We start from the raw sequence: 13194 nt of genomic DNA, 5'->3' as shown, positions 1-13194 counted from the left end.
CCTCTTTCAATAACTCAGCAACTTTAATTAGAACCCCAGGCTGGCGGTTGAGCTGTGCATACTGAATGGGCTCTAAGCTGTTCTGCCTCAGCTGATTCCTATGGTATGGGAAAGCTAGTCAGAAAAACAAGAAAGAGGCTCATCTGTGCTGAAAAAGGACAGATTCCCAGCTTGGACACAGGCTTCTAGCACACTGGGAGTTGTGGTCCAGTGAGGCAGACAGCTGACTCTGCCCCCCCCCTCTCCCCCAGAACAGAAGGATAATCAGAGACACACACACACAGGCAGAAAAGACTCTAGTAGTAATAAGCTTAGCTTCTAAGAGGAATTGCACTGCAGCTGACGATTGCCATGTATGATATGCACCAACTCCCGCACATAAACAAAACTAGAAAGGCCAACTGCAACAGCACCAGAATATTACTCTGAACCCTTCCCCTCAGCTGTGGGGGTGCGATTGAGGATGCAAACCCAGATCGAAAACCAAATGTCAGCACTGGCCTCTACCTCTCCACTGTGATAGAACCAAAACCTCAGATCCAAACCCCCCCAGCCCCTGGTAGATTCAAGCCACAGACTTGGATTCCGATACAGATTTTGATTCTAATACAAACACTTCCAACTACAGAATGCATTTTATCTGCAGAGATCACAGTGATTTACATAGATGAAATAGTCTCATAACACCCCAGGAGGTACAGTGTGTAATGATTATACATTACAAACTCATTGAGCACCCAGGGAAACTGAGGCAGAGAGTTAAGTGATTTGCCCCAAATCCTGCAATCCATGCCAGGTCTGTGACTAGAATCCAGGAGGCTTGATTCAGGGGTCACAGTTCTACCCACTAGATCACACCCTAACTATGTAATCCACAATGCTATTTAAAACTGAAACAGCCATTCTTTCCCTCAATTGCACAGTAAAGATCTGATCCAAAGCCCACTGAAAGCAATGGGATTCTTGCTGCCGATTTCAAATGAGCTTTGGATCAGGCCCAGAATCCTCATCCACAAATTAAAAACACAGAAATGACAGAGCGCATATGGTTGCATCTTCTCCTAGGTAGCCCCAGACAGGCAGTAGGACTCTGCTTTGAAGTGGCTGAGCAGCATCCCTGACTTGCTGTGTTGATGGGGAGCAGTTGAAATAGCTCTTTCAGACATCACACATGGTAGGACATCGTGCGCCAGAGTGGCCCAGGTGACAAGTCACAGGTGCCCCTGACTCTCAGCAGGAGAGATGAAGATGTTGGCTGAGAGTCTTCACAGGATGGTGATGGGGAGGGAGAGGAGGGAAGGAGGAGGAAGCAATAACGCACTGTACCCTGCTTGCCTACCTGCGGATGACCAGCTTCAGTGTCTTGTAGGACCCCTTCACCAGTGAGATGGCCTCCCGCCTGGAACTGCTCAGCTCCACCTCATTGATGTTCACCACCTCATCACCAGCCTGCAGCGAGTCCGCTTTCCCCCCTTCTTCAACCTGCATGGAAGAGAGGAGAAAAAGCAGTGAGAAGCGATTGGCTCAGATTCCCAGGCAGGGTTTGGCAGCCTTTTGTGGCACTAAAATGAGCCACTTCATCGAGGACAAGTTTTACAGGCCCACAGCTCTGCTCCTGAACCAAGAAGCAGCACCTTCACCTGCCGGCACCCAGAACTCTCTGCTTGCTTCTTTCGCCACTTCATATGGATGCAGCCAAGATCTGCAAAGAATGCAGCCCTCTGTGACTTTTCCAATGAAGCTGAAAATTCTCTGTGATATCTGGAAGCAGTAAGGGGTAAGGAAGTGGTCATTAAATATTTCCTGGTCAGTTTTATAAGCCACAGCCATGAATTCTGGATCAAGCTGCAAAGCTCAGATCAGATCCAAGCTTCACTAAAGCATGAAAGGTTCAGATCCTGTGGTTCAGATCTCTCTCTAACAGGGGTGCTGGAATAATTTGTATTGTGGGGGTGTGGAGAGCTATTGAACCAAACTGTAAACCCTGTATATGATGGAAACCACTTCAAGCCAGGGGATGTGACAACATCCCTAGTTCCAGCACCTATGCGCTCTAGTCATTAGATTGGTTGATCAGCAAGAGCAAGTTGCTAACATGCAAGCTGTAGAGCAGATGCATCTAAGTTAACACAATTAATAACAACTGGGAGCACTCCTTTGGTACTTTTCAACTGAGGATCTCAGTGCACTTTATAAAAGGAGGTAGCATTTTACAGATGCACAAAAAGGTTAAGCCACTGGCCCAAGATTATGCTGTCTGTCACTGGGAGAACTGGAAATAAAACCCAGGGGCTTGGTTCTTCCCTGCTCTACACCTTGTGCAGTCATCTATCCCTGCGCAGTGTCAGCTACATTCTCATTTACACATTGCACAGGGGCAAATGACTGCACAAGGTTCAGGGGAGGGGCGGGGAGGGGAGAATCAGGTCCTGGGTCTCCTGACTCCCAGTCTTGTGCTCTCTCCATAGAGAAAGGCTGTCTCCTTACTCATCTGCCTAAAGTAAGGATACTAGGCATTGGGGTGAAGCTAGGTGACACAATGGGTTAAGGCACTAAGCGTTCACTTCTAGAGACTCAAGTTCAATCATGCCACAAAACCACCACTGAAAATCTGAGACAGAGACAGATACCTACAAGATCTCTATCAAGCATTCTTACAACTACAATACCCACCTGCGGAAGTGAAGAAACAGATTGACAGAGCCAGAAGAGTTCCCAGAAGTCACCTACTACAGGACAGGCCTAACAAAGAAAATAACAGAACGCCACTAGCCGTCACCTTCAGCCCCCAACTAAAACCTCTCCAACGCATCATCAGGGATCTACAACCTATCCTGAAGGATGACCCATCACTCTCACAGATCTTGGGAGACAGGCCAGTCCTTGCTTACAGACAGCCCCCCAACCTGAAGCAAATACTCACCAGCAATCACATACCACACAACAGAACCACTAACCCAGGAACCTATCCTTGCAACAAAGCCCGTTGCCAACTGTGCCCACATATCTATTGAGGGGACACCATCACAGGGCCTAATAACATCAGCCACACTATCAGAGGCTCGTTCACCTGCACATCCACCAATGTGATATATGCCATCATGTGCCAGCAATACCCCTCTGCCATGTACATTGGTCAAACTGGACAGTCTCTATGTAAAAGAGTAAATGGACACAAATCAGATGTCAAGAATTATAACATTCAAAAACCAGTCGGAGAACACTTCAATCTCTCTGGTCACGCGATTACAGACATGAAAGTCGCTATTTTACAACAAAAAAACTTCAAATCCAGACTCCAGCGAGAAACTGCTGAATTGGAATTCATTTGCAAATTGGATACAATTAACTTAGGCTTGAAGAGAGACTGGGAGTGGCTTAGTCATTATGCAAGGTAGCCTATTTCCCCTTGTTTTTTCCTACCCTCCCCCCCCCCAGATGTTCTTGTTAAACCCTGGATTTGTGCTGGAAATGGCCCACCTTGATTATCATACACAATGTAAGGAGAGTGGTCACTTTGGATAAGCTATTACCAGCAGGAGAGTGAGTTTGTGTATGTGTGGGGAAAGGGAGGGGGGTGAGAAAACCTGGATTTGTGCTGGAAATGGCCCACCTTGATTATCATACACATTGTAAGGAGAGTGGTCACTTTAGATAAGCTATTACCAGCAGGAGAGTGGGGTGGGAGGAGGTATTTTTTCATGCTATTTGTGTGTATATAATAAGATCTTCTATACTTTCCACAGTATGCATCTGATGAAGTGAGCTGTAGCTCACGAAAGCTTATGCTCAGATAAATTGGTTAGTCTCTAAGGTGCCACAAGTACTCCTTTTCTTTTTGTGAATACAGACTAACACGGCTGTTACTCTGAAACTGAAAATCTGCTATCATACAAGACACTTGGTGGGTCATGCTCAAGAGAAGCTCAGATCTGGGACAGCAAGGCTCTTTCAGATCAGGACTGAAGTCCAGCGACGTGGCATGACAGAAGGCATGCTACTGCCTCCAGCAAGGCCTTCAAGTTCCTCAACGCCATATTCAACTAAAAATTGCAACTGAACTCCTCTTTGCAGATTCACGTTCTCAGAACTCACACAAGCCTCTGATCCAGTCTGCTGTAGTCCAGCAGGATGTCCGTGGAGAATGGCTGATGCTTAGGTCTGAGGGATTTTCTTATAAGTGAAATGATAGATACTTCAGGAAGTTGTCACGCCAGGCAAAGAGTAACTGAGCCATAATGCACATTCCGGCACATTACCCAGCTTTCTTGCTCTATAGATTACTGTCAGTGTCACAGGTGTTTCAATGTGAACAACAGTTTCTCGTAGGAGGTAATGGCCAGTTCTTCGGATGAGAAGAACAGGATTTAGCACATACATCATATAGAACATCACATCTTCAGAGCCTCCTCCAAACATTAATACCCTTGCCGGGTACCTAAGTGTCATTGCATACTTAAGCCTTCTAGGAAGTTGTTGCTGAATTGGGGGGGGGGCAGGGGTGTTTTCCCCCTGAGAACACCACAAGGCCAAACAAATGAGAATTTATATAAAGGAGCCAGGCATGTATCACAATTCCCAGGAGGATTTAGAAATGCTAGACCTTACTGGCAAAATAAATTAGATGCCTAAATCATAAAATCAAAACGCAGGATTGTTCCAGCTTGTCTCAGTTGGCAGGGGCTATGCAAGAACACAGGTGGTATCGTTTTCATAGAATAGAATTAGCTTCTAATTTCACAAAAGGGGGCGGGGCCTGTTTTTACAGTTAAGCAAACTAATTAAGTGCTTAAATACTTTGTTGCACTGGGGAGCACACCAATGCAAAGGAAGTGTAAAACCACAACAAAGATACCACCAGCATATCTGTGCTATGTGCCCAGTTCCCAGCACTGTCAAGCCAATTCGTCTCATCAATAAAACCCAACCTTCAAGCCTTGGTGATCTCTCCTGGAAATGATACTAGGCAGTGCCTCTTGAAGCCACTCTGCATCACAAGACGTTCAGCAGAACCGCTGATGAATGTTTCCGAATCCTACAGGCTCTCAGCCATCCTCTCCACCTCTGCCTAATACAGACACATACTGTCCTGTTAGAAGATTGTTTTATCATTTTTTTTTAAGCCAAGAAAGGCTTTGGCCACTTATTCTAAAGGGAAATACTTGCACCTGCTGGGAAATGGGAAACCGCTCAATTCACTGCTCTATTTCACAAGTACTGAGCATTCTCCACAAGCAGGAGATAAATTGCCACTATTGTGTTTTAGATTAAAAAGGTTCCTGAGTAAACACCTTTGCTGGTTAGTTCCTGAGGTGAACCCCAGAAAAGAGAGCCAACAAGCCCCAGGGACCTTGCCTTGTGATTCAGAAACTGAACCAGGGACAAAAGCAGTTGAACAAAGCAGTACAGCTTTAAAAATGTTTAAATATCTGCTTCCTGTTCTGGATATTAAAAAACCACCACCACCACCACGGGACTGGTGTGCAACATCATATGTTATGCAACGCCCTTTGGAGGGCAGCCAGCAGCAGGACTTGAGACTGGAACCTGTGGATCTTAAAGCATGATTTTCTACTGACAGTGAAAAAGTCTTCCTACATTGGCCAAGGCTCAGGGTAGCTCCCCAACTGTTCTCTGTAGTCCAGGCACCACTGGAGTTGGACAGAGGACCATACTGAGTGGGTCAGACATACAGGAGAAGCAAGAGGGCAGAGAGGTATTCCAACAGTTCAGGAGCAGTTTAGGGCCAATTTAAATCGCACCTTCACATTTGGTCAGCGGGGCAGGGCTGAGGAGCCCCTCTGGGGCTGCACCAATTCAGACTAAGGGCTGTTTCAGCCCCTACAGCAGCCAGAATCCACAAAAGTAGTTTAAACCACTTTTGCCCACATCTCTTTTCCCCAGGTGGCGTCTTCTGCACTGCATCTCTCCAGAAGATCAGTAGAGAATCTCCCCCTAGCGCTCTGTACCTAACAGTTTTCTTGCTGTCTTTTCATGGAAACAAAGGGAAAACAAAGGACAGAGTGAGCCCAGTTCAGGTTTATTTACATCAACACTGACGGGGTTCAGAATCCAGACCTGAAACCAGATCCACATTTTGTATGTACAGCCTCTGTGATGGGCTGAACTAAAGGCCCAGATCTGAACACTTCCTCACCCTTGGAGAGTTTGCACCCAGCTCTGAACCCATCTTTTGTGATTTAGGTCCAGGTAGCTCTACCCAAACTCAACTGGAATGCCAAGGATGGGAGCTTACATGAGGGGAAAGGGGAAAACAGCCCCATGAACTGAGCATGGCAAGTTTTGCACAATTCTCGTCCGAACGTGCTCAGTTGCCAACGAAGAATCAAGAGCAAACAGAGGCCTGGGATCCCACTAAGTATCACTTCCTCTCGCTGGCTGTGTACGCAAAGTTTGTGGTTAGGGAGTGGCTTTCTCACAGCAAAGACTGCATAGTTCAGACAGAGCAAGAGCGCGCTGGCCACAGCTCTATCTCCAGCCAACGTCACTATTGCAGAAGCAAACAAAACCCAAAGACCAAGGAATGTATTTAAATGAACACCTGTTTCAACAGATAGGATCAAAAACAGCGAAACAAGGAAATAGGACTGTTTGAATGGGCGGACGGTGAAAGTCTGCGGCTAGGACAGTGTGATGCCACACCATCAAGGGCAAGGAGGGTCATAGAAGCTATATGCTTGGCCCGTGGAAGAGACGGATCCATACATTATTCCACCTCTCCTGAGTTACGAACAGTCAAGGGCAGTGTGATCTAGTGGCTAGAGCCCTGGCCCAGGAGTCAGGAGACCTGGATTCTATTCTCAGCACTGCCACTGGCAAGTCACTTCACCTCTCCCACCTTTTATCTGTCTCATCAGTTGAGACCATTAGGTCTCTGGGGGCAAGGAGCGTCGTGCTATGTACAACATCTACACAGTGGGAACCTGATCTCAGTTGGGCCCTAATAAAAGTAACAGTCAGTGGGCTCCAGACAGGGCTGAGTCCAGCCCTCCTGCACTGGAAGGCCAGAAAGAGACATAGCCCTGGCATGTCTGTTAGGAATGGTACAATGGAAACAGAGGGTTCTCAGAGCTAGGAGAAAGACTGGAAGGATCTAAAAGCAAATAAAAAAGCCCAACATGTGCCACTTCCGGAAGAGTGTTTGGTACTTGGATGTCTCCTCTACCTCCATCTATCTGGGTGGAAGGAAGCAAAGGAAAGCCAGCTTTGCAAAAAGAGGTTCCACACATCATTTTACTGAGACCCTGAAAAGCAGCTAAAAAGAAAGCAACAGTAATGAATAATGTTGGCACTTTCACAGTACCTTTCATGCAAGGATTTCAAAGCACTTCAGACAGGAATCATTTAACTAGCAGAACCCTCCTGTGAGGTATGTGACTTCACCAATTTTACACATGGGGAAACCAACACAGCGAGTGGTTAAGGGCCAAACGTTCAAAGTTACCTGATTTGGCATACAGGGCCCTAATTGCATGCATAGATAAATGGCCATTTCTGCCTACCCATTCTGGATGCACAATTTAATTTCGAAAAATCAGGCTTCAAGTGACAGGAGGTCAGAAGGTGGTACGTCACGCCTTGCCCAAATCGCAAGCTGCCTGGATGCTGTCAGTCAAAGACAGAGTCAAAAATGCAGTTCATTATTCCGAGTCTCATGAACAGTGCATGAGCGGCCACATTGGTCACAGCGCTGTCAAACTTTGCTTCCACTCAACAGACAGCCGTTTGCTCCAGCAATGTAGCTATTGTGAGCTAAGTGACCTTCTACCACAGAGCACGCAATTGTCAGCAAAGGCTCCTACGGTTGGTTTAGGCGGAGAAAGATAAGGGGAGCTGGAGCCTGTAAGCTCTTAAGCCTTCTGTATGCAGAACTTCCATTGCCTTCATTGGAAGCTTTAAAGATGGGGGGCCTGCCAGCGTCCAGCCCCCTGAGTTAAGGTTGTGATTTATTCTGAAGTCATCCGGTCATTGTGCAGAGGCTGGTTATTACAGAAGACTCTGAAGAGCACATGGGGTGGTAGAAGTGTGATAGGTTTGCTGTCCCACTAACCTTACCTCTGAAGACCACCGCTCAAACCCAGGCTTATGTCACAAGGGTGTCTCCCCATTCCTTGTCTCCTCTGAGCCCATGCCCCAGACAGCACCTAGGTAAAGTGCAGTGCCGCAGAACTAGCAGTAGAGCTGGGGGAATCATTGATTTTTCAGTTGTCTGGAAGAGATCGGTTTGGGGTCAAGCAAAACCAACATTTTTGGCAAAAAAAAAAAAACCCAAAAATCATTTTGGGCCAAACAAAATCTTGTGTTTCAATAAAAGTAAAGGAAATTTGGAAACAAAATATTGTTTCAATCCTTCCAACCCTCCTCTCCCCCCGCCGGCAAAAAAAGAATCAAAACATTTTGACATTGGAGGGAACTTTTTTGCTTCCCCCCCCAGTTGAAACAATTCGCCAAAATTGACACCAATGCACAAAATGTTTCAGTTGACCCAAGTTTGCTTTTTTCAGGGGGGGAAAAAGTTTTATCTGAAAAGTTTCACCCAGCTCTAAGTGGCAGCCTGTGTGCTAAGGAGGCCAAGAAACTGCTCCAGGCCAGCCATGACATTCATCTGCGGAGTTACGTGTGGGGAAGCTCACCCTGTCTACTGCACTCTGTATAGAACGTTATATGCCACACCAGCTAAATATAAAGAGCCAGGGGTTAGACATACCTCTCAGTGTGCCTGGCTTTTGCTGAATTAAGTTGGGCCTTTCATCTTACTGACTACATTGTCAGCATCAGTTTCTACCTGGTGGTGTCCTAGCACATTTGCAAGAGATCTCATGAAGGATCCACAGGTACAAGATCATACACGTCACACAAGAAACACTGGAGAACTCACTGCGTCATTGGAGCTTGCAATATATTAGAAGGCCCTGCAACTCTTATCGTAAGAGTATTGCGTTCCCTTTCTTTTGTGGCAGCAAATGCAGCACCCAGTCTCCTAAGGAAGCATCTGACAAAGCTTAACCAATAGCAATAGCCTTCTACAGAAAGCACTCCAAAAGTCTATGTGCTTTTTGAACCATCCTGATAGGATGGTTTGAGCGTTCCTGATAGGAAAGTTGGCCTTGTGGTTAGGGCCGGGACTGGGATGCCAGGGATTTGAGGTTTGAGTCCCAGCTCTGACACAGACTCCCTCTCTGATCTTGGGCAAGTCACTTAGGGCCAGATTCTGATACCAGTCACCCATAATGAACAGACTCCTACGGCATAAGGAGCTCTGCTGAAATCAACGGGAGTATTTGTGCTACTCAACAGGAAAAAGGGTCTCCATCTCTAGCTGAAAGACAGAGGTAGCCAGGACAGACAAAGGAAGTAATGCTATTTAGAGCGTAAGCTCTTTGGGGCAGGGACTGTGTGTGCAGTGCTGTGGTAGCCGTGTCAGTCCCAGGATATTAGAGACAAGGTGGGTGAGGTAATATCTTTTATTGGACCAGCTTCTGACTATGTGTATCCAGTCCCTGGCACAATGGGGTCCTGAGCTTGGTGGGAACCTCTAGGTGTGACTATAATACAAATAGCCCTATTCAGTTCAGTAACCGGGCTGTATCCAACTGCACAGGATGGTCCAAAACACCTACAGAAAAATTTTCCTTTTCTAATCCCACAGCTCTTTTCCAGAAGGACTGATTCCAGCGTCTCCTCTCCTCCTCCTCCCTCACCAAATCCAGCTTGCCAGTACATTCAGCTTCTTTCAAAAAGACAAAAGTCTTCCGCACTAAGCCAGCCTCTCCTGAAATACAGCCACTTCAACGCATCTCAACGGCATCTTCAGGCTGATGCAAACGGAGCTCCATTCAGTTGCCTTTATTGAGGGCAAAGCATACCATGCCCGTTACCCTGGCCTGAAAATCCAAAAGGCCACCCTGGACCCGCTTTGCATTAACACTGTACTCCATCTTGCACCTCTAGAGCAGGCCTCTTGTCATTCAGTAGATCATGCCGCAGACTTTGAACCCTTCTGGTTTTTTTTTTTTGGCTTACTGTAAAAGCAACACGTTGCTTAAGCAGATCACCAAGGATACATAAGACTTATTGCTGCTGTCTTTTGTTCAGTTCCCTATGGTTACTGTAGGTTCAGAGAATGCCGTCTAACCGAGATCCTTTCTTGATGATTTTAAAGAGGTTTCCTTTATTTATTCCACTCTTTCCCCCTTCCCTTTGTTATAGGGTCTTTTGTAACAATGAAATCTCTGTACCTTTTAAGATGGAGCATACCAGCTTTGTACCCTTTGTATTATGCACAGGACATGTGATTACTCAATTGAAACTATTTGCTGAAGTTTCTTAATTATTAAGAAGCAAAAAAAAGAAAGCATCCAAATGGGTTTGGGTGCTCAATGATCCCAAAGAAGTTGGAACTCTGATGCAGCAATCATTGTAGCTGAGTATTGATGGAAGCAATGGCAATCGCTATGACAAAATGACTGCCCTTAACTTGTCAGATATTCTAATGGTGACAAGGCGATCATCAGAAATGTCCTGCTGGAGATGGCTGGCTGTAGTTCCCCAGGGGCAAAAAACAGCTTTCTAGAAACTGACAGGGTGAGAGGGAGAGATGCGGTTCCTTGGAAGAGCTCTGCACTCTAGCTTTCTCAGCTGGCAATACGCCTGTAATTCGGGCAGCAGGGACTTAATCACAAACAGAATGCTGCTGGGAAAGGTTTGATTTGCCTCGGTCTTGCCCCTCACATGGTTGTTTATACACCCGAACGTGGGTGTAAAACTATACCAGATCAGAACAGTAACACTTTGCCCCCCACTTTGCACTGGTGAAAATGACCACACAAGGTGCAGAGCCCTAAAGTATCAGGCCCGAATCCTGCTTGCCTGACTCACCCAAGGAGTCGCATTGAAATCGATGGGACCACTCATATGAATGAGGCCATTGGGACCCATGGTTGAAAACCTTCAATACCCGATGGACTCATCTAAGACTCTATATGGGACATGGAGTTTCTTAGGCTCTCATGGAGATCCGAGGAGGTTCTGAAAATAAGAGGGAAGGGGTGGCAGAGATGCTGAGTGACTCCAACATCATTCGACTTAACATCGTTTGACAATTTCGGGGGGAGCGGAGGGGGGGAGGGTTTCCAATGCAATACAGACATTCCTTCCCCATTGTCCACAAACTGCATGTCAGCAGGATGTAGTTGTTAAGACAATTAAATCAAAATATAGTTAAGTCAAAGGTCCCCCCTTGGAGCCATATCACTGCTGGATATCTCCTTCCCCAGTGCAAACAGGCTTCTAGGGACTGAGAACCTAGCCATCGAGATTCACTTCAAACCACAGATGCTTTCAAATAAGCTGGTCCTTTATTCTTCTGGGAGGCAAGGAAGGCATCCTTCTCAGACTGCTCTGGAATACACCCCATCAAAGTTTCTTCTCCCAAACACAAAATGGTCCTGCATTACTGGCTCACTGACTCTCTCATGAAGGAGAAGTTCATCCATTCTGGGTGGGTGACTGATTCCTAAACTTTACTTCATGTAGTAAATGAAATGGGTTATTCCGAATACTACTACTTTGGGTTTCCATGGTGCCTGCCATTAAAGGATGCCACGGTGCTTTGCAAACCAAAGCGCAGAAGGCCTGACTCTCTGCTGTCCTGCATGCTGGGGAGTCGTTTACCCTCTGCAAAGTGGGTGTAAAATGCCAGCATTCTGATTGGTTAGCACTTTACACTGCTTTGCACATGACTCCACAAGCCACATATCAGGGAAAGCCAGGCCCTGGGATTTTAAGTGATTTGACCAAGGTCCGTGCTCACAGCAAGTCATAAGCAGGGCTCAGACTAGAACCTAAAAGCCTCCCAATCCCAGCTGTCACCACTAGGGGAATATATTTTTGAATTGCCAATATAAACACACCACCACAAATAAAGGAATGGGCTCATACAAGACTAATGCATCTTGAGAGACCGAATCGTTTAAATGGAAGAAGAAGTCAGTTCCTGTGTTCTAGGATTAAGATGCCTTTTGACACGGCCATAAAAAAATTTTTTTAGCATGGGCAAAACAATGTATTTTCCCCTTATCTTGTTCTGAGAAACAGCTGAACCATTTTAATTAAACTTAAAGAAAGTAATACTACTACTGTTAATAATAATCATCATCAGCAGCAGCCGCCTGAGGCAGATACCTGGAGTAGAAAATTCAGCCCAGACAGGGGTCCTCTAATGGGGAGTCTCAGGCAACCCTAAACATAGATGGCACTACCAGCTCTGCCTGTAAGAGCACCTTCCATCATCCAGAAGCATCCCTAAGCAATCTTCAGACTCTGAATCAAATTCTGTTCCTGTTTACACCAACATAAACCAAGAGAAAAAGTATTCACACAACAATATCCATGAACCTCTGACTTCAGTGAAGTGACTCAAAATGTACATGGGTGAAACACAGCAAAATGTGACCCTGTGTACATAAAGAGTAGAGTTGGGCAGGAACTGGTTTTCCCACCCTACAGAAATCTTTGAGAGACTTTGACATTTGTAGTCTCAAATTAGGACAAATTGAAAATCCAAAAAATGTTGATTTTTTTCAGGTCAATCTAAATGTTTTGTTTCAATAATTTTGAAACCTTTTGTTTTTTATTTCAACCATTTACAAAAATTATTATAATTTAACTTAAATTGTGAAACACAATTTTCTTGAACCAGAAAACTGGAATTTTTCATTTCAAAATTTTCTCTGCAAAATTTTTTTGAGTAAAAATATTTGTCAAAAAAATTCTACCTCTCCTGCAAAAATTTCAGTTTTGAAAATTTGGCACTTTCTGACAAAAAATTTTTCATCAAAAAAACTCCCAACCAGCTCGACTGAAGAGACACTCACCCAGCACTTAAAGACACCACAATACTTCACAAGAATCTTAAATATGGAGAGAGTGAAGAACAACTTGTCAGTTGTATTTACAGAGGGGAATATCATGTAGGCACAATGTAATTACCCAAATTGGAATCTGGCCAGGACACTGAGGTTAACACCTCTTGCAAAAAGTGATCAGGACCTCGTTCTAATGTCTATTCCCACATGCCAGAACATGGCACCTCCAGCAGCAAGGCACACCTCTGTTGGCATTACTCACCCAGAGGGACAGTTGCTACCCAGTAATTCACCAGCACCAATTTTG

General features: G+C 45.5%; 1 protein-coding gene across 1 annotated transcript in view; it reads right to left on the bottom strand.

Annotated features, from left to right (window-relative positions):
* The window catches only part of SHROOM3 (shroom family member 3), a 244867-nt gene that overhangs the window by 162484 nt on the left and 69189 nt on the right, over positions 1-13194 (bottom strand). Inside the window, 1 exon segment of the mRNA XM_074950451.1 lies at positions 1340-1482. Coding sequence (XP_074806552.1) covers positions 1340-1482 — 143 coding nt within the window.

Source organism: Natator depressus, chromosome 4, assembly GCF_965152275.1.
Source record: "Natator depressus isolate rNatDep1 chromosome 4, rNatDep2.hap1, whole genome shotgun sequence".
Taxonomy (NCBI): domain Eukaryota; kingdom Metazoa; phylum Chordata; order Testudines; family Cheloniidae; genus Natator; species Natator depressus.
The sequence above is the reverse complement of the archived record's forward strand: the minus strand, read 5'-3'. Positions and strand labels throughout refer to the sequence as shown.